The 26362-nt window shown below is 46.7% G+C and overlaps 1 protein-coding gene across 1 annotated transcript in view; it reads left to right on the top strand.

Annotated features, from left to right (window-relative positions):
* The window catches only part of DNAH2 (dynein axonemal heavy chain 2), a 391751-nt gene that overhangs the window by 106896 nt on the left and 258493 nt on the right, over positions 1 to 26362 (top strand). Inside the window, exons 10-12 of the mRNA XM_073623723.1 lie at positions 1094 to 1299; positions 15520 to 15649; positions 19005 to 19187. Coding sequence (XP_073479824.1) covers positions 1094 to 1299; positions 15520 to 15649; positions 19005 to 19187 — 519 coding nt within the window. The remainder of the gene's footprint in view (positions 1 to 1093; positions 1300 to 15519; positions 15650 to 19004; positions 19188 to 26362) is intronic.

The raw sequence follows: 26362 nt of genomic DNA on the forward strand, positions 1-26362 counted from the left end.
TGTGATTATTCTGATCATGTGACTGTTACCTCGGCTTTTTATCTGCCATTACTCAATATGGAACATAGGGAGTTATTTACGAAAGGCAGATCCACTTTGCACTACAAGTGCAAAATGCACTTGAAATTGCACTGAAAGTGCACTTGGAAGTGCAGTTGCTGTAAATCTGAGGGGTAGATCTGAAATGAGGGGAAGCTGTGCTGATTTTATCATTCAATCATGTGCAAGCTAAAATGCTGTTTTTTATCTTCCTTGCATGTCCCCCTCGGATCTACAGCGACTGCACTTCCACGTGCACATTCAGTGCACGTGGAAGTGCACTGAAAGTGCACTTTCAGTGCAATTTCAAGTGCACTTTGCACTTGTAGTTTGCACTTATAGTGCAAAGTGGATTTGCCTTTCGTAAATAACCCCCATAGACTATGTTTGTATGCTCCTTACCTGGGGTCTCCAAACTTTCTAAACAAAGGGCAAGTTTACTTTAGGGGGGCCAGACTGTGGCCAGTGGGAGTAGAAAAGTGTCCTGGCATCAGTGAGGGTAAACCCTTCCCCATCTTTGGTATTAGGGGGAATATTAGTGCCCATTGGAGTCGATGGGAGGAATAGTGCCCATCATCGGTATCAGTGGGAAGAATAATGTTTCATCATTGGTGTCAGTGGGAGGAATAGTGCCTCGTCATTGGTATTAGTTGGAGAAACAGTGCATTAATATTGGTGTCAGTGGGAGGAATAGTGCCCAATCATTGGTGTCAGTGGGAGGAATAGTACCCAATCGTTATTGTCAATGAATGGAATAGTGCCTCGTATCAGTGGAAGGAATCGTGTCTCAAGGGCTAGATAAAGGTATGCAAAGGGCCACAGCTCTATAGCTTTAGTTATATAGGTAGTTTACATTCTGATAGAAGTTTTTTCAAAGATGTAATGGCAGGGTAACTGGATTGACCCATTTGCTTAACACTCCTGGAACAGTGTTTTTTCATACGTTTATTAAAATTCAAACTCCTCTTTTTGCATTGTTTGTGTATGCATTATTTTATAATGAGCTCTAGACCGTTGCATTACATGACAAGATTGTCTTCACTTTGCTTTCTAGGTGTGTCTGTGTCAGCAACAGTTTGGACGATGGGAGGATGGACAGCAGACTCCTCTCCCCTGCTTTCCTGGGCAGAGTGGTCCCCAGATTACTAGCAGCTTGCTGGAGATTGAAGACACCTTCCAGAAGAACCTTCTCATTCTCAAAGCGGTGAAGGAGACCATACTGGATCTGAAAAATGCCACCTGGCATGACAACTATTACAGGTGCCTATAATGCTCTATAAGCCTTCCATCCAACAGATCATTCCTATCACTCCACAGACCCTGTCTACATTTTGATCTTCCCATCATAAGTTATTTTAAAAGCCCCATGGAACATGGCCACTCTTAACCTTTGAAAGAGGGAAAGAGGTGTTTCTCTGCTGCTCATTGGTTAGGTTGCAACGTAAACCCAAAGCTGGTTTAGGGACAGACCGGACTGTCCACTAAGTTTCACTCCATGTTGATCTTAGTAAGACACCTGTCTGTCTTTGGCTGGTCTTAGCCTTGCTATGTTCACAGAGCCATTCTCAGGCAAAAGAAAGAGCTGTAATATACTTCCCATGGTACAGCAAGTCAATATAGAACAAATGGAAAAGCTTGGGTTTGTTGTTTTTATTAACATGTTGGGGTTTTTAAATTCTACAATATACACCGATTAGCCGTAGCATAATGACCACAGACAGGTAAGGTGATCAACACTGATTATCTTGTTACATTGGCATTTTAAAGTGGGCTGGATATATTTAACAGTGATTTATTAAGTGGACATGTTGTGCCTGCAGTTGATGTGTTAAAAGCAGAAACAATGGGCAAGTGTAAGGATCTGAGGGACTTTGACAAAGACCCAATTGTAATGTCTAGACAACCGGTTCAGAGCAACTCCAAAACTGCAGCTCTTGTGGGATGTCCCCGGTCTGCAGTGGTCAGGACCAACCAAATGTGGTCCAAGGAAGGAAACCTGGGGACAGGGTCATGGGTGGCCAAGGCTCATTAATGCATGTGGGGAGTGAAGGGTGGTCTGTGTAGTCTGATCCAATAGAAGAGCTACTGTAATAAGTTAATGTTGGTTCCAATAGAAAGGTGTCAGAACACACAGTGCATCGCAGTTTGTTGTTTATGGGGCTGCGTACCTGCAAACTGGTCAGGGTGCCCATGCTGACCCGTGTCCACCGCCACAAGCGTCTACCATGAGCATCAGGACTGGACTACAGAGCAATGGACGAAGATGGCCTGGTCTGATGAATCACGTTTTCTTTCACATCAGCATTATTATTATTTTTTTTTTTACTAGTAATGGCAGTGATCTGCAATTTTTAGCAGTACTGTGACATTGCGACGGACAGATCGGACACTTTTGACACATTTTTGGGACCATTGACATTTATACAGCTATCAGTGCACTGATTACTGTGTAAATGTCACTGGTAGGGAAGGAGTTAACACTAGGGGGCGAGCAGGGGGTTAAATGTGTGTTCCCTCAGTGTGTTCTAGCTGTATGAGGATAGGCAGGGCTGATCCCAGACGGGTGCTCGGGGTGCAGTGAACCCGGGCGCCAGAGAGGTGGGGGCGCTGAAGTGCCAGAGTGCTCCCTTCTCTCCTCCTCTTGTTTGTGTCCCAGCGGCTCTCTCCGCCGGTGTTCTGACGAGAGAGGCGCCGCTGTGTTTCCTGCTCAAGCCCCTCCCCCTCCATCCTGTCAGAGAAGGAGAGCAGCCTTTCTCGGCAGAACAACGGTGAGATCGGAGGCGGAGCGGCTGGTCTCTATGTGGACAGCCGCGCAGTGACATCGGACATCGCAGTGACATCGGGGGGGTGGTCCGTGCGTGACATGTTCTCCTCCTCCTCTATGTGTCTCTCACTCCTGCCTGGCCTGCTGTGAACTGTTCTGCTCTCCACCCGGGCGGTGCGGCATGCACACAGTCCTCTCCTCTCCAGCTCCTCTCCAGCTGCCGGGTCTTTTTATGTACCCTAATGGAAGGGGGTCTGTACTAATGGAGGAGGGGGGGTCTGTACTAATGGAGGAGGGGGGGTCTGTCCTGGGGGGTCTGTACTAATGGAGGAGGGATGGTCTGTCCTGGGGGGTCTGTACTAATGGAGGAGGGGGGGTCTGTACTAATAGAGAAGGGGGGGGTCTTGTCCTGGGGGTTCTGTACTAATGAAGGAGGGGGGTCTGTACTAATGGAGGGGGGGTCTGTATTAATGGAGGAGGGGCGGGTCTGTCCTGGGGGGTCTGTACTAATGGAGGGGGGTCTGTCCTCGGGGGTCTGTACTAATGGAGGAGGGGGGGTCTGTACTAATGGAGGAGGGGGGTCTGTCCTTGGGGGTCTGTACTAATGGAGGGGGGGTCTGTCCTCGGGGGTCTGTACTAATGGAGGAGGGGGGTCTGTACTAATGGAGGAGGGGGTTTTGTCCTGTGGGGTCTGTACTAATGGATGAGGGGGGGGGTCTGTACTAATGGAGAAGGGGGGTCTGTCCTGGGGGTTCTGTACTAATGAAGGAGGGGGGTCTGTCCTGGGGGGGTCTGTACTAATGGAGGGGGGTCTGTATTAATGGAGGAGGGGCGGGTCTGTCCTGGGGGGTCTGTACTAATGGAGGGGGGGTCTGTCCTCGGGGGTCTGTACTAATGGAGGAGGGGGGTCTGTACTAATGGAGGAGGGGGGGTCTGTCCTTGGGGGTCTGTACTAATGGAGGGGGGGTCTGTCCTCGGGGGTCTGTACTAATGGAGGAGGGGGGGTCTGTACTAATGAAGGAGGGGGTTTTGTCCTGTGGGGTCTGTACTAAAGGAGGGGGGTCTGTACTAATGGAGGAGGGGGGTCTGTACTAATGGAGGAGGAGGGGTCTGTCCTGGGGGGTCTGTACTAATGGAGGAGGGGGGGGTCTGTACTAATGGAGGAGGGGGGGTCTGTCCTGGGGGGTCTGTACTAATGGAGGAGGGGGGTCTGTCCTGGGAGGTCTGTACTAATGGAGGAGGGGGGGGGTCTGTCCTGGGGGGTCTGTACTAATGGAGTGGGGGTCTTTTCTGGGGGGTCTGTACTAATGGAGGAGGGGGGGTCTGTCCTGGGGGATCTGTACTAATGGAGTGGGGGTCTTTTCTGGGGGGGTCTGTACTAATGGAGGGGGGGTCTGTACTAATGGAGGAGGTGGGGTCTGTACTAATGGAGGAGGGGGGTCTGTCCTGGGGAGTCTGTACTAATGGAGGAGGGGGGTCTGTACTAATGAAGGAGGGGGTCTGTCCTGGGGGGTCTGTACTAATGGAGGGGGGGGGTCTGTCCTGTGGGGTCTGTACTAATGGAGGAGGGGGGTCTGTCCTGGGGGGGTCTGTACTAATGGAGGGGGGGTCTGTCCTCGGGGGTCTGTACTAATGAAGGAGGTAGGATCTGTACTAATGGAGGAGGGGGGTCTGTCCTCGGGGGTCTGTACTAATGGAGGAGGGGGGGTCTGTACTAATGGAGGAGGGGGGTCTGTCCTTGGGGGTCTGTACTAATGGAGGGGGGGGGTCTGTCCTCGGGGGTCTGTACTAATGGAGGAGGGGGGGTCTGTACTAATGGAGGAGGGGGTTTTGTCCTGTGGGGTCTGTACTAAAGGAGGGGGGGTCTGTACTAATGGAGGAGGGGGGGTCTGTACTAATGGAGGAGGGGGGGTCTGTCCTGGGGGGTCTGTACTAATGGAGGAGGGGGGTCTGTCCTGGGGGGTCTGTACTAATGGAGGAGGGGGGGTCTGTCCTGGGGGGTCTGTACTAATGGAGGAGGGGGGTCTGAACTGTGGGGTCTGTACTAATGTAGGAGGGGGGGGTCTGTCCTGGGGGGTCTGTACTAATGGAGTGGGGGTCTTTTCTGGGGGGTCTGTACTAATGGAGGAGGGGGGGGTCTGTCCTGGGGGGTCTGTACTAATGGAGTGGGGGTCTTTTCTGGGGGGTCTGTACTAATGGAGGAGGGGGGGTCTGTACTAATGGAGGAGGGGGTCTGTACTAATGGAGGAGGTGGGGTCTGTACTAATGGAGGAGGGGGGTTTGTCCTGGGGGGGTCTGTACTAATGGAGGAGGGGGGTCTGTACTAATGAAGGAGGGGGTCTGTCCTGGGGGGTCTGTACTAATGGAGGGGGGGGTCTGTCCTGTGGGGTCTGTACTAATGGAGGAGGGGGGTCTGTCCTGGGGGGGTCTGTACTAATGGAGGGGGGGGGTCTGTCCTCGGGGGTCTGTACTAATGAAGGAGGTAGGATCTGTACTAATGGAGGTGGGGGGTCTGTACTAATGGAGGGGAGGTCTGTACTAATGGAGGAGGGGGGTCTGTCCTGGGGGGTCTGTACTAATGGAGGGGGGTCTGTTCTGGGGGGTCTGTACTAATGGAGTAGGGGGGTCTGTACTAATGGAGGGGGGTCTGTCCTGGGGAGTCTGTACTAATGGAGGGGGGTGGTTTGTCCTGGGGGGGTCTATACTGATGGAGGGGGGTCTGTACTGAGGAAGGTCTGTACTGAGGGAGGGGTTTATACTTAGTGCGGGTTCTGCACTGACGGAGGGGGGTCTATACTTAGTGGAGGGGGGTCTGTACTGAGGGGCGACTATAGTTGGTGGAAGGGGGGGTGACCCCAACCTTAGTGATGCCAATGTAGCTGCCCTCTCCCTCCCTCTCCTCCTCGCGCTGCTGTACTAGTGAGCGGCGCTTGCCAGCACAGCTGCCCACTATGTTTCTTACCCCGCCTTCATATCAGCCAGGGAAGAAATAGAATAGAAAAGGTAGCAGAGAAGAGGATTGTGGGACATGTAGTCCCGAGGACTGGCAGCCCCACTGTAACACGGAAACTGCAGCCCACACAGCATGCTCAGTTGAATGGGAGAGAGAGCCAGGAGCCCGGGAAAGCTTTTAGGGAAGAACACCCAGGACTCCAGAAGGGGAGGACAGTGCTGAGAGAACACCATCAGAGAGAGAACCCCACTGCCCTGCGCCACCAGAGGGAAAGCCACACAGCCTAGCGCCATCCCTGGTGGAGAAAGGAAAGGAGTTATTGGCGGAATACAGATCTGGGTGCTACCCAGCGGGCAATTCAGCTGATCAGAGGAACCGTTACTGTATCGCTGGGTCAGGTGAGAGGGCCGATCGGCCATTATCTACTAATGTCCATAAGAACTGCAGTCTCTGATCATCTCCTGTACCATGTCTGCAGTCTCTGACCATCTCCTGTACCATGTCTGCAGTCTCTGACCGTCTCCTGTACTACGATTGCAGTCTCTGGCTCTTGTATCATAACTACAGTCTCTGACTGTCTCCTGTAGTATGTCTGCAGTCTCTGACCATCTCCTGTACCATGTCTGCAGTCTCTGACCGTCTCCTGTACTACGATTGCAGTCTCTGACCGTCTCTTGTATCATAACTACAGTCTCTGACTGTCTCCTGTAGTATGTCTGCAGTCTCTGACCATCTCGTGTACTATGTCTGCAGTCTCTGACTGTCTCCTGTACAACAATTACAGTCTCTGACCGTCTCTTGTATCATAACTACAGTCTCTGACCGTCTCCTGTATTATATCTGCAGTCTCTCACCATCTCATGTACTACGATTGCAGTCTCTGACCATCTCTTGTATCATAACTACAGTCTCTGACCATCTCTTGTAACATGTCTGCAGTCTCTGACCGACTCCTGTATTATGTCTGGGGGCTCTTTCTAACAGACTCTCTAACAGAAGCCCTCTCTGTGTGCATCAGAGAGACTCCCCTCCAGGTCTCATTAGTGTACGCTCTTCCTGCATTTTCTTTATTGTTAAAAGATCATGGGAGGATCCCAGGGTAACGAAGACTTCATAGGGGAGCATCTCTGTGTTTGAGTCGTTGCCATAGAAACATTTGTAAAGGGGAGGAGTTGGTAAGATGACCACGCCCATGTGGGGAAAATATTTCTGCACCCAGGCGTCTGTGACCCTAGGATCGGCCATGAGGATAGGACTGACTGGGTGAGGAGACCTATCGTTTGTTCCTACTTAGGAACAAACGATAGGTCTCCTCTCCCCTGACAGAACAGGGATTTGTGTGTTTACACACAAAATGAGTGAGTGGTCATATTTTTATGTTGGGTGGTCATCATCGGTGGTCTGATCGGTGTATAAGGAGATGGACTCAAATATGTAAGCAATGTTTCTGCTTATTAATCAGCTGTGAAGAAAGCTTCAGTCAAAACAGAAAATTTTCTTTTCAAAAGCACTTTATTAATTTGTTTCTGTGCAGTTAATTATTGCTTCTGTTAGTGTCCACCATATTATATAGCTGTTGTGTGGACCCTTGGTGTCACCAATGGCATGGCCTCCCCAAGGCATGAAGTCTGAGTACCTGTTTTTTAAAAGGGACCCCTACAAGGGGATTTGGCCTTTGCCACTTGACCCTATCAGGTCATAACCCTCAGGTTTTGCTCTAGTGGTGGCAGCTGCCAAACTGGAAAGAATCAACAAGCAAGAGTATAATGGGTAAACAGACAGAGGTCAGGATAGGTGGTTGTAAGGCAGTTTTATCATGAAAGCTCCAGGCAAACTACAGACAGACCAAAAGCAGGAGTCAAAAGTCATAACCAGAACAGCAGACAGGGTATGCAAAACAAGGCCAAATAAATCATTTTTTATAAATGAATAATTCTCCCCTTACATCAGAGTCGTCCTTTATATCACAGTTCCCAATAAAGTCCTCCATTACATCAGGGTTAATATAAAAGTTCTCACATACTTCAGGGTCCCTATCAGAGTCCCCCCCTTACATCAGAGCCCCCCCCCTTACATTGAGGTCCCCATCAGCGCTCCCCTGTCATTGGAGTCCCCCTTTACAACTGGCTCCCCATCACAGTCCCCCTTACCACTGTAAGACTTATAGCAAGGCTGTAGCAGCATGGCGGGAGCTGCTACGGCAGGCCTGGACTTTCAAAAAGGTTAAAAAAAGATTTGCATTTTAATGAGTGAAATAACTATTTGACCCCTTCACAAAACATGACTTAGTACTTGGTGGCAAAGTCCTTGTTGGCAATCACAGAGGTCAGACGTTTCTTGTAGTTGGCCACCAGGTTTGCACACATCTCATGAGGAATTTTGTCCCACTTCTCTTTGCAGATCCTCTCCAAGTCATTAAGATTTCAAGGCTGACGTTTGGTAACTCAAACCTTCAGCTTCCTCCACATATTTGGTATGGGATTAAGGTCTGGAGACTGGCTAGGCCACTCCAGGACCTTAATGTGCTTCTTCTTGAGCCACTCCTTTGTTGCCTTGGCCGTGTGTTTTGGGTCATTGTCATGCTGGACTGGCTGAGGGAAGGAGGTTCTCACCCAAGATTTGATGGTACATGGGCCTGTCCATCGCCCCTTTGATGTGGTAATGTTGTCCTGTCCACTTAGCAGAAAAACACCCCCAAAGCATAATGTTTCCACCTCCATGTTTGATGGTGGGGATGGTGTTCTTGGTGTCATAGGCAGCATTCCTCCTCCTCCCCCAAACACAGCAAGTTGTGTTGATGCCTTATGCCGCATACACACGATCAGACTTCTCGACGAAAAAAGATATGACGGTTTTTCCGATGGGATTCCGCTCAAGTTTGCCTTGTATACACACGGTCACGCAAAAGTTCGCTGAACTTATGACCGTCAAGAACGCGGTGATGTACAACACTACGACGAGCCGAGAAAAATGAAGTTCACTGCTTCCAAGCATGCGTCTAATTGTTTCTGAGCATGCATAGGAATTTTGCGCGTTGGAATTTCCACAGACGATCGCAATTTCGGATAGCAACTTTTTCCGACTGAAAAATTGAGAACATGCTCTCAATCTTTCGCTGGCTGGAATTTTGCCAGCAAAAATCCGAAGGAGCATACACACGGATGCATTTTCCGACAAAAAAATCTCATCGGTCTTTTGCAGGCCGAAATTCCGATTGTGTGTACGCGGCAAAAGAGCTTCATTTTGGTCTCATCTGACCACAACACTTTCACCCAGTTCTCCTCTGAATCATTCAGATGTTTATTACCAAACTTCAGATGGGCCTGTACATGTGCATGACCTTGCGGGCGCTGCAGGATTTCAGTCCTTCACGGCATAGTGTGTTACCAGTTGTTTTTCTTGGTGATTATGGTCCCAGCTGCCTTGAGATCATTGACAAGATTCTCCCGTGTAGTTCTGGGCTGATTCCTCACCATTCTCATGATCATTGAAACTCCACGAAGTGAGATCTTGCATGGAGCCCCAGACTGAGGGAGATTGACAGTTATTTTGTGTTTCTTCCATTTGCAAATAATTGCACCAACTGTTGTCACCCTCTCACCAAGCTGCTTGGCGATAATGTTGTAGTTCCTTCCAGCCTTGTGTAGGTCTACAATTATGTCCCTGACATCCTTGGACAGCATTTTGGTCTTGGCCATGGTGGAGAGATTAGAATCTGATTGATTGCTTCTGTGGACAGGTGTGTTTTATACAGGTAATAAGCTGAGATTAGGAGCTGAGATTAGGAGCACTCCCTTTGAGAGAGTGCTCCTAATCTCAGGTCGATTACCTGTATAGAAGACACCTGGGAGCCAGAAATCTTGCGGATTGATAGGGGATCAAATACTTATTTCACTCATTAAAATGCAAATCCATTTATAACCTTTTTGAAATGCGTTTTTCTGGATATTTTTGTTGGTATTCTGTCACTCACTGTTACAATAAACCTACCATTTAAATTATAGACTGATCATTTCTTTGTCAGTGGGCAAACGTACAAAATCAGCAGGGGTTCAAATACTTTTTTCTCTCACTGTAACACTTTCCAGGAAAATGCAGTTGTAGAAGGTTTTGGGTATCATAAACAACATGTATTATCCTACAGAGAATCCCCATAATGTGAAACGTGGTGAAACAATGTCTACATTAGGAGAACAATACACAATTTTACTGAAATTTGCTGCAATTTCATCTCTGTTATTCAGCCTCTTATTATTGTACAATAATCCCACACAAATCTCAGTATTTCATGGGAAAACCACTTCCTCCAACTACTTTATGCAACTATTCAAATGTCCAACTATTTTTCCCAAATCCCCCCTGCGGCTTAGTACAACTTGCCACTGTTGTTCAGCAAAGTACTTCTTTATTTCTCGAAACTGTCATCTACTGCTAATCACTTATGCCGCGTACACACGAGCGGACTTTACGGCAGACTTTGCCCGGCGGACGGGATTTCGTTGGGCAATTCGATCGTGTGTGGGCTCCAGTGGACTTTGTTTTCTCAAAAGTTGGACGGACTTAGATTTGAAACATGTTTTAAATCTATCGAGTCCGGTCGAAAAGTCCGCTCGTCTGTATGCTAGTTCGACGGACAAAAAGCCACGCTAGGGCAGCTATTGGCTACTGGCTATGAACTTCCTTGTTTTAGTCCGGTCGTACGTCATCACGTACGAATTCGGACTTTGGTGGATTGTGTGTAGGCAAGTCCGTTCATTCAGAAAGTCCATCGTAAAGTACGTCGAAGAGTCCGCTGGGCAAAGTCTGCCGCAAAGTCCGACCGTGTGTACGCGGCATTACTTTCTCCCGCCACTCATCCTCCACTTACTCAACAGCTTTGCATTGCTCTAGAACTCTCCCAAGTTATTCAACAGTTCTCTCCACCTTTTTTGAGATGATCCAGTGTTACTCAAAAACTCTCCCTAGCTACCCTCAACTTTTCTCTGCCACTCAAGCGCTCCCAGCTATTCAAGAACACTCAAATGGTACTCTGAACATCCCAACTCTCCCAACGTATTCATATTCCTGTAGTAGCAAATCAACTACCCTCTACACATGCTCACTGTTTTAACATGTTGACTTCTCCCACAACTTTCTGCTGTTATTTAAAAATGAGGATGAGCTCAGGCATCTCCTGAACTTGAGCCAAACTCCAAACTTGCACTCTTTTTTTTACTCTTTTACTGTTTTTTTTACTCTTTTTTTACTCAATTAGTGGTGGGCTGGGTCATTCCCACTTCGAAATCCGCCTGTTTTTTATGCCTCATTGGAGTGAAAAGTGTGAGTTTAGCTAGAGATGGGTTCAGAGGATGCCAGGCTCATATTAAAAGTGATCCATAGCTACCCACAAGCTTCAAGAACTCTCAAATGTTACTCAAAAAAGCCTAAACTCTAATGCCGCGTACACACGACCGGACTTTCCGGCAGAAAAGGTCAGATGGAATCAATCCATCGGATATTCCAATCGTTTTGAGTTTCAACTGACTTTTTCTTTCGAAAATTCTGACGGACCTAGAAATAGAGCATGTTTTAAATCTTTCCGACGGAATCAATTCCTATCGGGAAAACCGTTCGTCTGTATGCTATTCCGACGGACCAAAAACGACGCAAGGGCAGCTATTGGCTACTGGCTATTGAACTTCCTTTTTCTAGTCCTGTCGTATGTCATTGCATTCTAAACTATCGGACTTTGGTGTGATCATGTGTAGACAAGTCCGTTTCAGCAGAACTCCGTCAGAAAAGCCATCAGAGTTTATTCTGACGGAAAAACCGTGTGTACGCAGCATAAAACTCTTACTCAAATACCTGCCATAGCAAATCATCTACTCTCTACAGCTCTCTACTGATGGACTTCTCCCACAACAGTGGCAGAACAACCAATTTCTTCTGCTGGAGGTCTTTTGAGTAACTGCAAGGCTGTGTGTGTGTGTGCCCATCATCCATCATGTTCCTCTGCATCGCCAGATCCACCGCCTACAGCCTCGTCCAGGGACTATCCTCCAGTGCTCAGGTGTCTGTCCAGGGCCGTGTTCAAGGGTGAAGGGTATTCCGCTAATTCAGAGGGCTGCCTGTAAGCCAATGCAGAATTCACATACTTATATAGTTGTCTCAGGTCAGGATATGGCTTGTCAATGACTGGGCATGGGAGCCATAGGTTGCTGCATTCCATGCACGTGCAAAACCAAAGATCCCATTTATTATAATTATTACATAATCTATAGGTTGCTTTAATGAATGGGAACACCATTTTACACTTTAGATGGCTGCCCAGGACCAGAGAAAAGGGCCCTGGGACTGATGGAAAGAGCCCTAGGACCAAAGGAAAAAGCCCCGGGACCAGTGGGTTAGGTCATGGTTTCTTGCACCTGGGCCCTAAAAGTTCTGGTTACGCCTCTGTCCCACAACATGCTTCTGTTATTCAAAGATGAGTAACAGTCACCCCATAACTCTTCCCACATACAACGGTTACTCAAAAGATTTTTTTCAGCTACTTAGCAACACTCTTTTGTCAATTATTACTCAAAAACTCTTCCCAGACACTCAACAATTCTCTCCAATTGCTCAAAAACTCTGCCTGCTACCCAAAAATGTCCCTTAGCTACTCAGAAACGCACTGAAGTTCCTCATGATTTTTACTCTTATGCTCAACACCTCCCTGCTGTAAACCAAAAACACTTCCAAGCTAATCAACATCTTTTCCCCTGTGTTCAATAATTCATGCTCAGCAACTTTTTCTGACTAATCAAGACAACTGCTGAAGTAATGAACACAGCTTACTCTGCTACGTAAGATAGCCCTGTCCATGTAGTCAAGACATTTTAAAATTCTTTGCTGAAATCTTCTCAAAAAAGCTTTCTTGTGTCTTTTCTTGTGCAGTCCATCCCCATTGCTGAACAGCTCTTTTCTTAAATGCTCCAGATCTCCAACACCAGTCATAGCATCTCATATCTAAAACTTAAAACTTTGGTCCACTACTCATCCACTCTCCAACAACCATGTCTGTGAAGGTTCTCATTTATTCAACACGCGCTATATAGTAGTAGGAAATCACACTCAACTTGACTTGTTCTGTATTGTTGAAGGTGTTTTATACCTTACTAGCCACTTCTTCAGTTCCTAGAGTGTCAGGATGATACCTCAGCACATACTGTATAGTCACACCCTATGACACCTTAATCCAATCGATATGGAATTTGTAAATGTTGAAGAAGTAGCTTGGTAGGCTACGAAACATCTTTAACATTACAGAACAAGTCCAGATTAATGTAATTACTACTAGATATTTCCAACTGCTTTTAACCAATGTCATCCAACACTCAAAATCCACTAGCTGCTTTGCATTGCAACTGGTGGTTGCAATCACATTGTTCTCTCATTCAAAAGCCTGACTGATAATGGCGTTATAACCTCAAAGGTCCTTTTTGACTGTTGTCTGTTCGGCTTCAAGCACAGTCCAACAGAGAAAAAAACGCTCTACAGCAAATTGCCTGGAAGACTGGAAACTGGTGCTCTGGTCCAAGTGCCTTTGGAATGTAGCAATAATCCACTGGCTAACACGCTTAGGTGGGTCATAGATGGTGCGTTTTTCTTTCCTGCAATCACCAGTTGAAGGAAAGAAAATCACTTGTTTCCCCCCATGTCAGTGTTGATGGGGCAACCTCTCCTGCAGAGCTATTGTGTTCTCCTGGCAGAGGGGTGCAGGGAGGCATCACTGGTCCAATAGGGAGGCATATTGGACAGTGGGAGGGGACCCGACAAGTGAGTGCACAGGCTTTGTTACAGTCCTGGCAATTGGCAGAGGAGAAGTGCTGCATTGCATGCTGGCATACTGTAGATAAAACCCCGGGCACATGTGCTCAGGGTAGTTGAGCCAGGGAATAAAGTCCAGGAGGGAGGGGGCGGCTGCCCTCTCCTCCGCGAAGGTGGTCGTGCAGCCCTGGGTGGTCAACCCGGGGGCCTAGAGAGAGAAGCTGAACCCAGAGGTCCTGCAGAGCTGACTGGAAGGGAGACACTGGGAAGGATCTGATTCTGCCTACTGTGAGTACAGACCTGTGTCTTTGGGTCCTGTCTAGTGAGGGCCACCCCCCTTCAGCTAGAAGAGTCAGTGGACAGGTGTCAGTAAAGGGGATACTATGGAGTATCCGGAAGATAAAGTAGTGCATCAAGTCTGCTGCTAGTGAGAGCAAGAAGACTTAATCCCTCCATACATGTGGCTGTATGGTTAAAGCAGTGCTTCCACAAATAATACGGTGAGATCAAGCAAGAGTTGTCCTTATCCATTGTAAATAGTTCCAGTTGCAGTATCCCACTCATCCCTTCTCCCATCCAAGTTCCAAAATAAAATACAAAAACACAAATACCCTGGACTGGTCATTGAGTAACGAGCAAGCGGGAGTAAGGGTGGGACAAGTAGAAACCCCTAGCAACCAAAGTACCCTGCTGCTGGTAACCAGAGATAGGCCTAAGAAGTCAACACTCAGCAAGCCCGTTGAAGACAGTGCTACATGAAGATTTACCTTATTTACTAAGCTCTGGAGCAACTTCACTTGCAGAGTGCAACTGCACTTTGCAAAGCGCACGGTCCATTTGTGACCCAGAAAACTGCATGGTGTGCTGCTCAGGCTCTCTAAAGTGGGTACAAAACATCCGCCGCTGGGAGTGCTGGCCCAGGAGGGAGCTCGTTCCGGCTCCTGTGATGACTTAAGGTAGAGAAGGTCTCTCTATGGCCGCACATCCATATCATCCCTGGGGTGAGTGTGTGAGTGGCAACCCCAGCCTGGACTCCGACCAGGCTAAGCCTCCAACGCGTTTCCCTCCACCCCTCGGAGCTTAGTCATGAGGCAGGTTGAGGTTGCCACTCAGACACTCATCCCAGGGATGATATGGATTCGCAGTCTATTTGCCTTTGGTAAATCAACCCCATAGGGATAGATTTACTGAAGGCAAATATACTGTGCATTCTGCAAGTGCAGTTGCTCCAGAGCTTAGTAAATGAGGGAAAGGTCTGCTGAGTTCCCTCATCCAATCATGTGCAAGCAAAAATGCTGTTTTTTTTTTTTCATTTTACCTGCATGTGATTGGGTATTTTTTGTAGAGTGAAGCCTTGCCTCATTTACTAAGCCTCAGAGCAATCGCACTTGTAGAGGTGCGCAGTCTATTTGCCTTTAGTAAATTCACCCCATAAGGTCCTCTTTTTTCTGGGACGATACCAGCTACTCAACAGAACAATATATTTACTACTTAATTTCCCTTAGGCTCGGTTCACACATGGGCGGCACGACTTGCAGGTCGCCTCAGCGAGGCGACCTGCAAACGACTGCCGGGGCGACTTGCGAGACGACTTCTGCATAGAAGTCTATGCAAGTCGCCCCAAGTCGCCCCCAAAGTAATACAGGAACCTTTTTCTAAGTCGGAGCGACTTGCGTCGCTCCGATTAGAACGGTTCCATAGCACAGAACGGGAGGCGACTTGTCAGGCGACTAGGTCGCCTGACAAGTCGCCCCAGTGTGAACCGAGCCTTATGCTTCTGTGCCCATTAGAGATTGCCACAGCTCTCCCCTGCTACTTAATGCTTCTGTATGCCCAACCCTGTTCCTGATGTTACTCCAAGAAACTGTCCATACCAAGCTGAGCTCTTTATTTCACTTTTTAACTTTGGCACTGCTTTTCATGTAATCATCCCAATAGTTTCCTGTTCTACCTCCTCGTTGTGTTCTTCTTACAGGTTCCGTGCCAGTATGAAGGATCTAGAGGTGATGATGAAAAATCTCATTGTGAAGGCTTTCGAGACGGTGCGCAGTGTTGAGCAGGGTGTTGAATTACTGGACTTCTTCCACCATTTGTCAGCCAGAGAGGTGAGGTGCCACCACAAGGGAGCTCTAGAGCTGATGTATGGTATCCTCCTATAGGAGGTACAGGGGTTCAGAGAGCAGCAGAAATGGACCGCTAGGAAGTAGTTTAGTGGCAAGTTTGTGAGGCAATGGGGATGAATAAATGGATACTAAGAAGAGAATATGCTCCTGCCTACTATAAGCAGCACTTAAATGTTAACATACAGCTAGCTCCGGAAGGTTTCACCCCCCTTCAGGCCATTCTTTGCTATTCAGCACTGCGCTACTTTACTTTACTGCTACTGGTAATTGTGTGGTAATGCGACGCTGTACCCAAAATTATCAAAACTTATATCATTTTTTTCACACAAACAGAGCTTTCTTATATATATATTATACAGTATATATATATATATATATATATATATATATATATATATATATATATATATATATATTTTTTTTTTTACACTACTAATGGCGGTGATCAGTGACTTATAATGGGACTGTGATAGTGCAGAGGGCAATCTGACACTATAGGGGAACTAACTAACTGCCACTGACATCACCAGTGACACTAATGCAGTAATCAGTACTAATACTATACACTGGTGTTTCTCAACTTTAGTCCTCAAGGCGCCCCAACAGGTCATGTTTTCAGGATTTCCCTCAGATGAAACCGCTGTGGTAATTACATACCTCCCAACTTTTTGAGATAGGAATGAGGGACACCTATCAGCAAAAGTATGCAGGCATAGGACACACCCCTTGCCACGCCCCCTTAAGGGCCCTTTCACATTGGGGTGGCGTCGGCGGTAAAGCGCCGCTATTATAATCGGCGCTTTACCGTCTGTATTCGGCCGCTAGCGGGGCGGTTTTACCCCTGCTAGCGTCCAAGAAGGGGTTAAATACCACCGCAAACCGCCTCTGCAGAGGTGCTTTGCCGGCGGTATAGCCGCGCTGTCCCTTTGATTTCAATGGGCAGGAGCAGTGAAGGAGCGGTATACACTCCGCTCCTTCACCGCTCCGAAGATGCTGCTAGCAGGACTATTTTTCCCGTCCTGCTAGCGCACCGCTCCAGTGTGAAAGCCCTCGGGGCTTTCACACTGCAGACAAAGCAGTGGCACTTTCGGGTCGTTTTGCAGGTGCTATTATTAGCGCAATAGCGCCTGCAAACCGCCCCAGTGTGAAAGGGCCCTAAAGGAGAATTGTACAAAAAAAACAAGATTGGTTAAACCCACAAGTGCTTTTTTACCACTACTATTCCTTTATATTGGCTTTTGGAATATACAAATGCAGCAATTTAGAAATCAGATGAAAGGTTTAGCGCTGGGAAACTTTTTAAAAGATAAAAGGTGCATTTTATATACATCTATATAGATCAGACCAAAATGAGGGACAAATGAGGAGGAATGAGGGACAGAGGGACATTGTTCCAAATCAGGGACAGTCCCTTGAAATCATGGACAGTTGGGAGCTATGTAATTACTAAGGCAATGAAGCTGATTAAATCACCTGTACAAAATAATGGAGAGCCTAAAAACTAGACCTACTGGGGCGCCTTGAGGACTGGAGTTGAGAAACACTGTCACTGTACTAATGTGGCTGAGAAGGGGTTAACATTTAGGGTCATCAGGGTTAAATGTGTGCCTAATAATGTGAAATGTGTGTAATGTGTGCTGATTTTACCAACATATCTCTCTCTTTCTTATCCCTGCTTTAAAGTGATAAGAAAGAGAGAGATTGTTCCCTCTGTACAGAGCTCTGTGTTGATTGTCAACACAGGGCTCTGGGCTGTGATTGCACACAGCTGATCAGCAGGTCCCAGCCACGAATCATTGGCTGGGACTTGCTGACAAACTCCCTATGTGTACAATCACAGCTGGTGTTGGTCCTGATCCCGGAAGCAGGCCGCTTGCACGGGCCACATGTCCGCAGTACATTGCGGGTGGCCGGTCTGCAAGTGGTTAAAAAATAACTCCAGGTAAACAGCTCACAGTTCGAATTTTTATATAAAAGCTGTTTTACCTGCCAAAGTATTTGTATCCCTGTCCATCCAGTCCTCATTTCACACAACCCTGATCGACAGCAGAGCCACATTTTGTGACCTCTCTTTTCTCCACTGCAGTTAATTGAAGAGGAAGTAAACGCTGGTCGGTTTTTCTTCCTTACTTCTTCCCTGCAAAGTAAAGGCATAATGTGCTAGTATGCATGGTATACTAGCACATTATGTGACACTTACCTGCAAACTAATCCTGCGTCGTCCCCGCTGCAGGCCGCATCCATCTTCGCCCTTCTTCCTTCCGGGGCCGCGGACTCCGGCTCTGGCTGGCCGGAGCCACGTGTCATCACTCCCACACATGCACGTTGGAGCCGCCGGTCATGGCACACACTCCTGAAGAAACAGCACGGGCGGCCGCTCCTTCAGAGCGCATGCGCCGATGACATAATTGGCTCAGTTTACAGTAAACATCTTCTAAACGGCGCACGTTTAGGAGATATTTACAGTACCTATAGGTAAGCCTTATTCTAGGCTTGCCTATAAGTACAACTTACACAGGGAGGTTTACAACCTCTTTAATACAGCTTGATTACTTCCCTGCCTTTAGCCTATGCTTTTGACTGGAATTGAAATTGAAGCGCCACACCACTGCCACCCTAAAAACAGCCATTTGCCTTCCCCTAGAAATATAGGAGAAACCGGAAAAAAAAGAGCTCCAGCTGGTCATCTTAAGAGCCTTTTACTATTGTTGGTAAAATTGAGACAAGAGGAAGATAAAAGTATCCAAAACACATTTTTTTAGCGACCACCCACTCAACCCACCTTTATTGGGTGTTAGATGAACCTACAGTGTAAAGGAACCTTTATGCTGTATGTATAGTCTAGTCCTGTGGGAAGATTTTTCTTTTTTTTTTTTTTTATCCAAGCCCTCATGAAGGCGGATTGTTTAGCCCCTGAAACACATTGTTTTTTTCTTCCTGTTGTCTCTATATTACCAGGAATAAATGATGATGGACTCTTAAGACAACCATCCGGCACTTCTTTTTTTCTTGATTTCCCTCTACCCTACTCCTGCTGACATCATGTTCCTTGTCAACAGACCTGATTGGCTGCTGGTGCTGCCTTCACCCATCTCCCAGTCTGACTGCTGCTGTACGCGATTACATTAAGGCTGATACCAAGTCAATTTCAACTACTTGCATGTAAAAATATATATATTTTTTTTAATGAATACATTACTGTATTGATTGGTGTCTATTTTATTTATATCTGCACTGAGTTTTGCTTTAAAGGTACAACCCACCCGGAAGTAATATTTCTGTTATAGGTGAAGTATACTCCAAAACACCCTGTAACTTTGTGTTCCTTGTCCTCCAGGCCATAAAACGTACATTTGACAAGAAAACGGTACAAGTGTATGAAATGTTCAAGAATGAGCTGGATCTTGTCAAGAAAGAACTAGGCAGAAAAATTCCTACAGTGCCATCTCACATGAGCCACTCAGCTGGTCAGGCGCACTGGGTGCAGGCTTTAAGACGTCGCATTGATCGGCCAATGCAGGTGAGTCCAGTGGATGTCAGGAGCTCGTATCAGTCTCTGCCCCAGAGGAGCTTACACTCTAATGTCTCACCACAGTCACATACTATTATTATACATTTATAAAGCTCTGACATATTCTGTAGTGTTGTACAGAGAACACTGAGCCAGTCACACAGGGCGGCCATCAGAAATTTTGGAGCCCCTTACACAGCTTTAGGCCTGGGCCTCCAAGGGCCTGACCACCAACTATCCCACTGGCCAACACCCCCCCCCCAGTCCTTTAGTGCACCCATTTTTATTTTAGCACTCCTATAACTTAATATATGAAAATTAAAAGTCTTTAGTCTATTCATCAGTGCTTTCAAGATTTAACAGTAAGGAACTATATTTTGGCCAAAAAATATGAAGCCCGCCACCATGACAAGGTAGACTATTTTGAGCAGGACCCTACACTAACACTAACTGCATTGCCTTTTCAACGCCCCCCCCTGCCCTAGCAGATCTAAGAAAACAAAGCCTCCCTCTCCACAATGTCACTCTCATCCTCATCCCCACCCAGAATCATCCTCATCCCTCTCCGCAATGTAACACTCATCCTCATCCCCACCCAGATAACATTGAACCAGTCACATCAGTCTCTCCACCAAGGAAGCTTACACTCTAATGTCCCCCCACAGTCACACACTATTAATATTATTATACATTTACAGCGGGTAAAATAAGTATTGCACACGTCACCATTTTTCTAGGTAAATATATTTCTAAAGGTGCTATTGGCACGAATTTTGTTCGGTAACAACACATGCAATTCATACATACAAAAACACCAAAACAAATACGTTCATAAATTAAATTATGTGTAATAAAAAAAATAAATGGCACAGGGAAAAAGTATTGAACACATGAAGAAAGTGGGGTGCAAAAAGGCATGGAAAGCCAAGACACCAGCTGAAATCTATCAGTAATTAGAAAGCAATCCCTCCCTTGTCAATGCAAATTAATATCAGCTGGTTCCGTCTCAACTGATGGCCTAAAAAAGGTGTCTCGTTACCAAGGTGTCACACAAGAAACATCTCATGATGAGTAAAAGCAAAGAACTCTCTCAAGAGCTTCGTAACCTTATTGTTGCAAAACATACTGCTGGTATTGATTAAAGAAGGATTTCTAAACTTCTGAATATTCCAGTGAGCTCTGTTGGGGCCATAATCCATAGGTGGAAAGAACATCATTTCACCATAAACTGGCCACGACCAGGTGCTCCTTACAAGATTTCTGACAGAGGAGTGAAAAGAATTATCAGAAGAGTTGTCTAAGAGCCAAGGACCACTTGTGAAGAGCTTCAGAAAGACCTGGAATTAGCGAGTACAATTGTTAAAAGAAAACAATCAGTAATGCATTCAACTGCCATGGCCTGTATGCACCCTCACCACACAAGACTCCATTGCTGAAGAAAAAGCATGTTGAAGCTTGTTTAAAGTTTACTGCACACCTGAGTAACGCATGAGACTAGTTTCTCCATACAGGAGGCGTCTTGAAGCGGTCATTACCAACAAAGTATTTTGTACAAAGTATTAAATACATTTCAGTTAGCGGGTTTAATACTTTTTTCCTGTGTCATTACATTTTATTACACAAAACTTCATTACTGAACTTATTTGTTTTGGTGTCTTTTGTATGTATGGATTTCATGGGGTGTTTCTGACATGTGGTGAACATTTCATATCAATAGCACCTTTAGTAAGATAATTACTCAGAAAAATGGTGACGTGTTCAATACTTATTTTACCTGCTGTATATACATAGTTCTGACATATACCACACTGTACAGAGATCACTGAGCCAGTCGCATCAGTCTCTGCACCAGGTGAGCTTACACTCTGTCCTAGGCCAGTGATGGCGAACCTTGGCACCCCAGATGTTTTGAAACTCCATTTACCATGATGCTCGGCTACACTGCAGAGTGCATAAGCATCATGGGAAATGTAGTTCCAAAACATCTGGTGTGCCAAGGTTTGCCATCACTGTCCTAGGCTCTTTGTAGTCAAGGCAGCAGCATTGTTTTGCTGGGACAAAAATCATTATATGTGTTTGAGGAGGGACAGAGATGAACGGGGGATAGTTGGAATTCTGTAGTTCTGCAACTCTGACAACTCTGCTTGGGATTTCAGTGCTGTGTTGTCAGCTATGAGCTCACTAGGAATAGAAAACAGAGAAATGTGCATGTATTGGAGAGATGTACTGAATAGTTTTTTTCTTTTCATTTTGCTGACACACTTTAACCGTCAAGCCAAACATGGAGATGACATGGGAGTTGTGTACACATGACCATATCACATATAAAACAGAGCAGCCCCCATGCTGTTTGGCATATACAATGGTTCCAGAGAATGTACGGCAGGCTTCCCAGTATTAATAATACAAGCAGAATCCTTGGGCCCGCGCGTCTGCAAGTGAGATTAGCATAGGCTCTTTGTAAAATGAAATTGACATTGACAGCAGATCTCTCCAGAGTCCTCAGCCAGCGACGTGTTCTGTGTGTACTCCGCTTGTACCGCACACAATGCTGTTCCTGGTGGTCCTTCTCATTACATTCTCTCATTTTACTGTCCGCCCTGTGGAGACCAGGCGGGGAGCCGGGTGATCTATGCAAATCCAGGAACTCCGTGGATCAGAGCCAGCAAACAAAGAGAAAGGAGGGAGAATCTCATCAAAGATAGGAAATGTAGGAGAGGGCCAGGTTTTGGCTTAGTGATGAGCCAAATCTAGCAGCACTGGGATTGCAGGTTCAGCTTCCACCAGGGACACTGTCTAAATTGAGTTTGTTGTGAGCGCCTCGGTGTACATTATGGAGCACTGCGGAGTGTGACGGAGCTATGAATCAATGAATAAAAGCTGTCTACATCCACACTGCTTCCATATTACCCATCCGTGCATCCTGACAACACTGGAGTTGATTCTGATGTAGAGACTGAAGTGACTGGCTCAGTGTTCTTTCTACAGCACTAAAGTATATGTCAGAGCTATATAAATGTATAATAATAGTGTATGGCTGTAGTGAGAACATTAGAGTGTAAATTTTTTTTTTATTAAAAAAATCATACAAACATACAGCTTATTAATAAAAACATATTTACACAAAAATAAGCAACAACTAAACAAAAACAAGCATGCTTACATCAACAAGTATATAAAAATAATTCCTGACAAGATAACATAGAAAGAAACAAATTTTAATGACAACAAAAAGAGACTACAAACCCCAAACCTCAACTCAAACACAATCCAGGCTAAGAAACATTTTAAGATTTAACTGCCATCAGGATGCTTTGATACACGCTTCTTAGCTTGCTCACCCGCCTCTCTACTCGGAGACCTTACACGTTTTATTATTCTCTGCGATTCCTCCTCTATAGGAGTCACCAACTTTTCAGCAGATGAACCCTCCACCTCAGAAAACACCTCAAACGTATTTGATACCTCCACCCTCACCGATTCCAAAACCCCCCATTAACCCCTCCCCCACATCTTTCACCCCAACTTCCACATCATTCACCCCAACTTCCACATCATTCACCTTACATTCTGCACCAGCTACTCTGATCCCCCCACCCACCATCATCCAATCCATCACTCACTCCACCCCTCGGTGTCTGCTGACCTCCAGCCACATTTCTGCCACGCCGAAGAGGAGGGGTTGGCACCACCATACATGCTGGTCCAGCACCCTCCACTGCCTTCACTACACTAGGAGCAGACACAGACTTGACAATCACACTTTTTGACACTGACTGGGGAACCACAGACTGGGGGAACACTAACACCACAGACGGCCTCACAGACACAGATTCTGATGGGATAGAAGACACTAGGATCCCCTGGTACAACCTCCGCCAACCCAGACTCTTCTCTGTCCAGACGGATGAATTCCTCCACTAACTCAGGCTTATTGTGCAAAGCCTCAGGGCACTGGCTATAAGGGTGACCAACCTTATCACATAAGTTGCATTCAACGATGTTACAGTTCCTCGCCAGATACCCCAGTTGCTGACACAAAGAGCACTTCTGTTCTGAACAGGAAGAGGAGAGATGTCCCTTGACTCCACGTTTATGGCACAGCTTAGGTTGACCAGGGTAGAAGACGGTAATTCTGTCCCTACCAATAAAGACAGAGGAGGGGAAGTGCTTGACCACATTCCCACACACACTCAACCTCATTGACACTGACCACCCACCCATCCAGATTCCTCTATCATCCACAATCTTTTTTAGGGGACTCAACGTTTCACCAAACCTCCTCAACCAGACCCATAAATCCTCAGGGGATATAGACTCATTCCTTGTCAGGATAGTCACATTTTTTATCAAGGGCTGTCGTGAGACAACTTTGGGGACAAGCCCCTTCCAGTCCAGCTGGCCCCTATATACACGCTCAAACCGTTCTGAAAACAGATCCAGCGATTCTGGACGCACAAATGACAAATCATATTCATAGGAATCAGCCGGACTGATAAGAGAAAAAATATCCTCCGCCTTAAATCCCATGGCTAGGATCTTATCCACAACCACCCTCCTGATAGGTGGAATATCTCCTCCTTTCCACCTGAGCTGTACCACGTTCCTGCGTTCAGTGGAGGAAGAGGCGATTGGTGAAAGTCCCGCAACGGGCTCCCTTCCAGTAGTAGCATGACTTTGTCCCGAGACTCCCGACACAGCCTTAACATAGTTCCTAACTGGGACAGATGACACATTTAGTGGCTGCATAGGAATATTAACTGGCTACAAAGAAACCTCTGAAACTTGGTTTGGTATGTTACCCACCACTTGATCCTTCCTTCTCCCCTCCAGCACAACAGTCCAGATCACCATACTCCCAGAAGTACCACAGTTACCAGCAGTCCCGTCATCAAGTCAAGTCTTCCGTTTATAAAAAACACTAGCTGTTTCAGCGTTCATACGGTTCTCCTGCTCTGCAGTTTCAATGTTCATGCGACATTCCTGCTCTGCAGTCCCGGTGTCCACGTGGGACTTCTTTTCACAACCAGCAGAAACTTCTCTGTCTGGATACACGCCATCTCGTCCTGCATTCCCTGCCGATTGCAAGGATTTGTTGGCAGCTGCAATCTCTTTCTTTGTAGAAGCAATCTCAGGAAAGTCCTGAATACAGTGAGAGAGATTTTCAGAAAGCACTCCTTTACCAATATCTTCATCTGATGAGTCGGTGCCACTCAAGGGAGATTCCATTTCTATAATGGCCTGCAGCAATCCACCATTTATCTCAACCTCCTCCTGAGATGACCCAGGCTATTGGGGAGGGAGGGGGGCAGATACTGACTCAGGTGCAACAGATCTTGAGACGGGGTAGTACTGGGGCCACCACGTGAAGCCACTTCCTTACCCCCATCCATACTGTCGCCATTGCTGTGGTATCCACCTTCTGGCTGGTACTGGGCCTGTGTCCTCCTTAGTAATGTGGCAAAGTATGTTCACCACTTTATCCTGAAAGACTGGTAAGGACTCCTCTTGCATAGGGACAGGCCCAGGATCCACTGCAGCTTGAGCACATGGTGTAGGCCTCAGTGCCTATGGAGAGCCTCCACCCCCCCCCCCCCCCCCCCCGCATGGTGGTTGGGGGAGAAGCCTGCAGGATAGGCCCAGGCTTGATCTTTCCTTCAGCTAAGACCAAAGCAGAGTGAGCCAACAGCACCTTGCAAAACAGCACCACCTGGTGGAGAAGCTCCTCTGGTGCAGAGACTGATGTGACTGGCTCAGTGTTCTCTGTACAGCACTGCAGTATACAGTGGGGCAATGCTTCTTACGAAGCCACTCCTTCGTTGCACGGGCGGTGTGTTTGAGATCATTGTCATGCTGAAAGACCCAGCCACGTTTCATCTTCAATGCCCTTGCTGATGGGAGGAGGTTTGCACTCAAAATCTCATGATACATGGCCCCATTGATTCTTTCATGTACACGGATCAGTCGTCCTGTTCTCTTTGCAGAGAAACTGCCCCAAAGCATGATGTTGCCACCCCCATGCTTCACAGTAGGTATGGTGTTCTTTGGTTGCAACTCAGCATTCTCTCTCCTCCAAACACGATGAGTTGTGTTTCTACCAAACAGTTCTAATTTGGTTTCATCTGACCATATAACATTCTCCCAATCCTCTTTTGGATCATCCAAATGCTCTCTAGCAAACCTCAGACGGGCCCGGACATGTACTGGCTTAAGCGGGGGACACGTCTGGCACTGCAGGATCTGAGTCCCTGGCGGTGTAGTGTGTTACTGATGGTAGCCTTTGTTACGTTGGTCCCAGCTCTCTGCAGGTCATTCACTAGGTCCCCCCGTGTGGTTCTGGGATTTTTGCTCACTGTTCTTGTGATCAATTTGACCCCACAGGGTGAGATCTTGCGTGGAGCCCCAGATTGAGGGAGATTATCAATGGTCTTGTATGTCTTCCATTTTCTAATTATTGCTCCCACAGTTGATTTCTTCACACCAAGCTGCTTGCCTTTTGCAGATTCAGTCTTCCCAGCCTGGTGCAGGTCTACAATTTTGTTTCTGGTGTCATTCGACAGCTCTTTGGTCTTCACTATAGTGGCGTTTGGAGTGTGACTGTTTGAGGTTGTGGACAGGTGTCTTTTATACTGATAACAAGTTCAAACAGGTGCCATTAATACAGGTAATGAATGGAGGACAGAGGAGCCTCTTAAAGAAGAAGATACAGGTCTGTGAGAGACAGAAATCTTGCTTGTTTGTAGGTGACCAAATACTTGTTTTCCACCATAATTTGCAAATAAATTCTTTAAAAAATCAGACAATGTGATTGTCTGGATTTGTTTCCACATTTTGTCTCTCATAGTTGAGGTATACCTATGGTGAAAATTACAGACCTCTCTCATATTTTTAAGTGGGAGAACATGCACAATTGGTGGCTGACTAAATACTTTTTTGCCCCACTGTATGTCAGAGCTATATAATAGTAGTGTGTGACTGTATTGGGACATTAGAATATAAGCTCCTCTGGTACAGATACTGATGAGACTGGGTCAGTATTCTCTATACAGCACTGTGGTATATGTCAGAGCTATATACATGCATAATAGTAATAGTGTGGGACTGTGGGGGGACATTAGATTGTAAGCTCCTTTAGTGCAAAGACTGATGGGACTGGCTCAGTGTTCTCTGTACATCACTGCAGT

Source organism: Aquarana catesbeiana, linkage group LG03 (genome assembly GCF_042186555.1).
Source record: "Aquarana catesbeiana isolate 2022-GZ linkage group LG03, ASM4218655v1, whole genome shotgun sequence".
Lineage (NCBI taxonomy): Eukaryota > Metazoa > Chordata > Amphibia > Anura > Ranidae > Aquarana > Aquarana catesbeiana.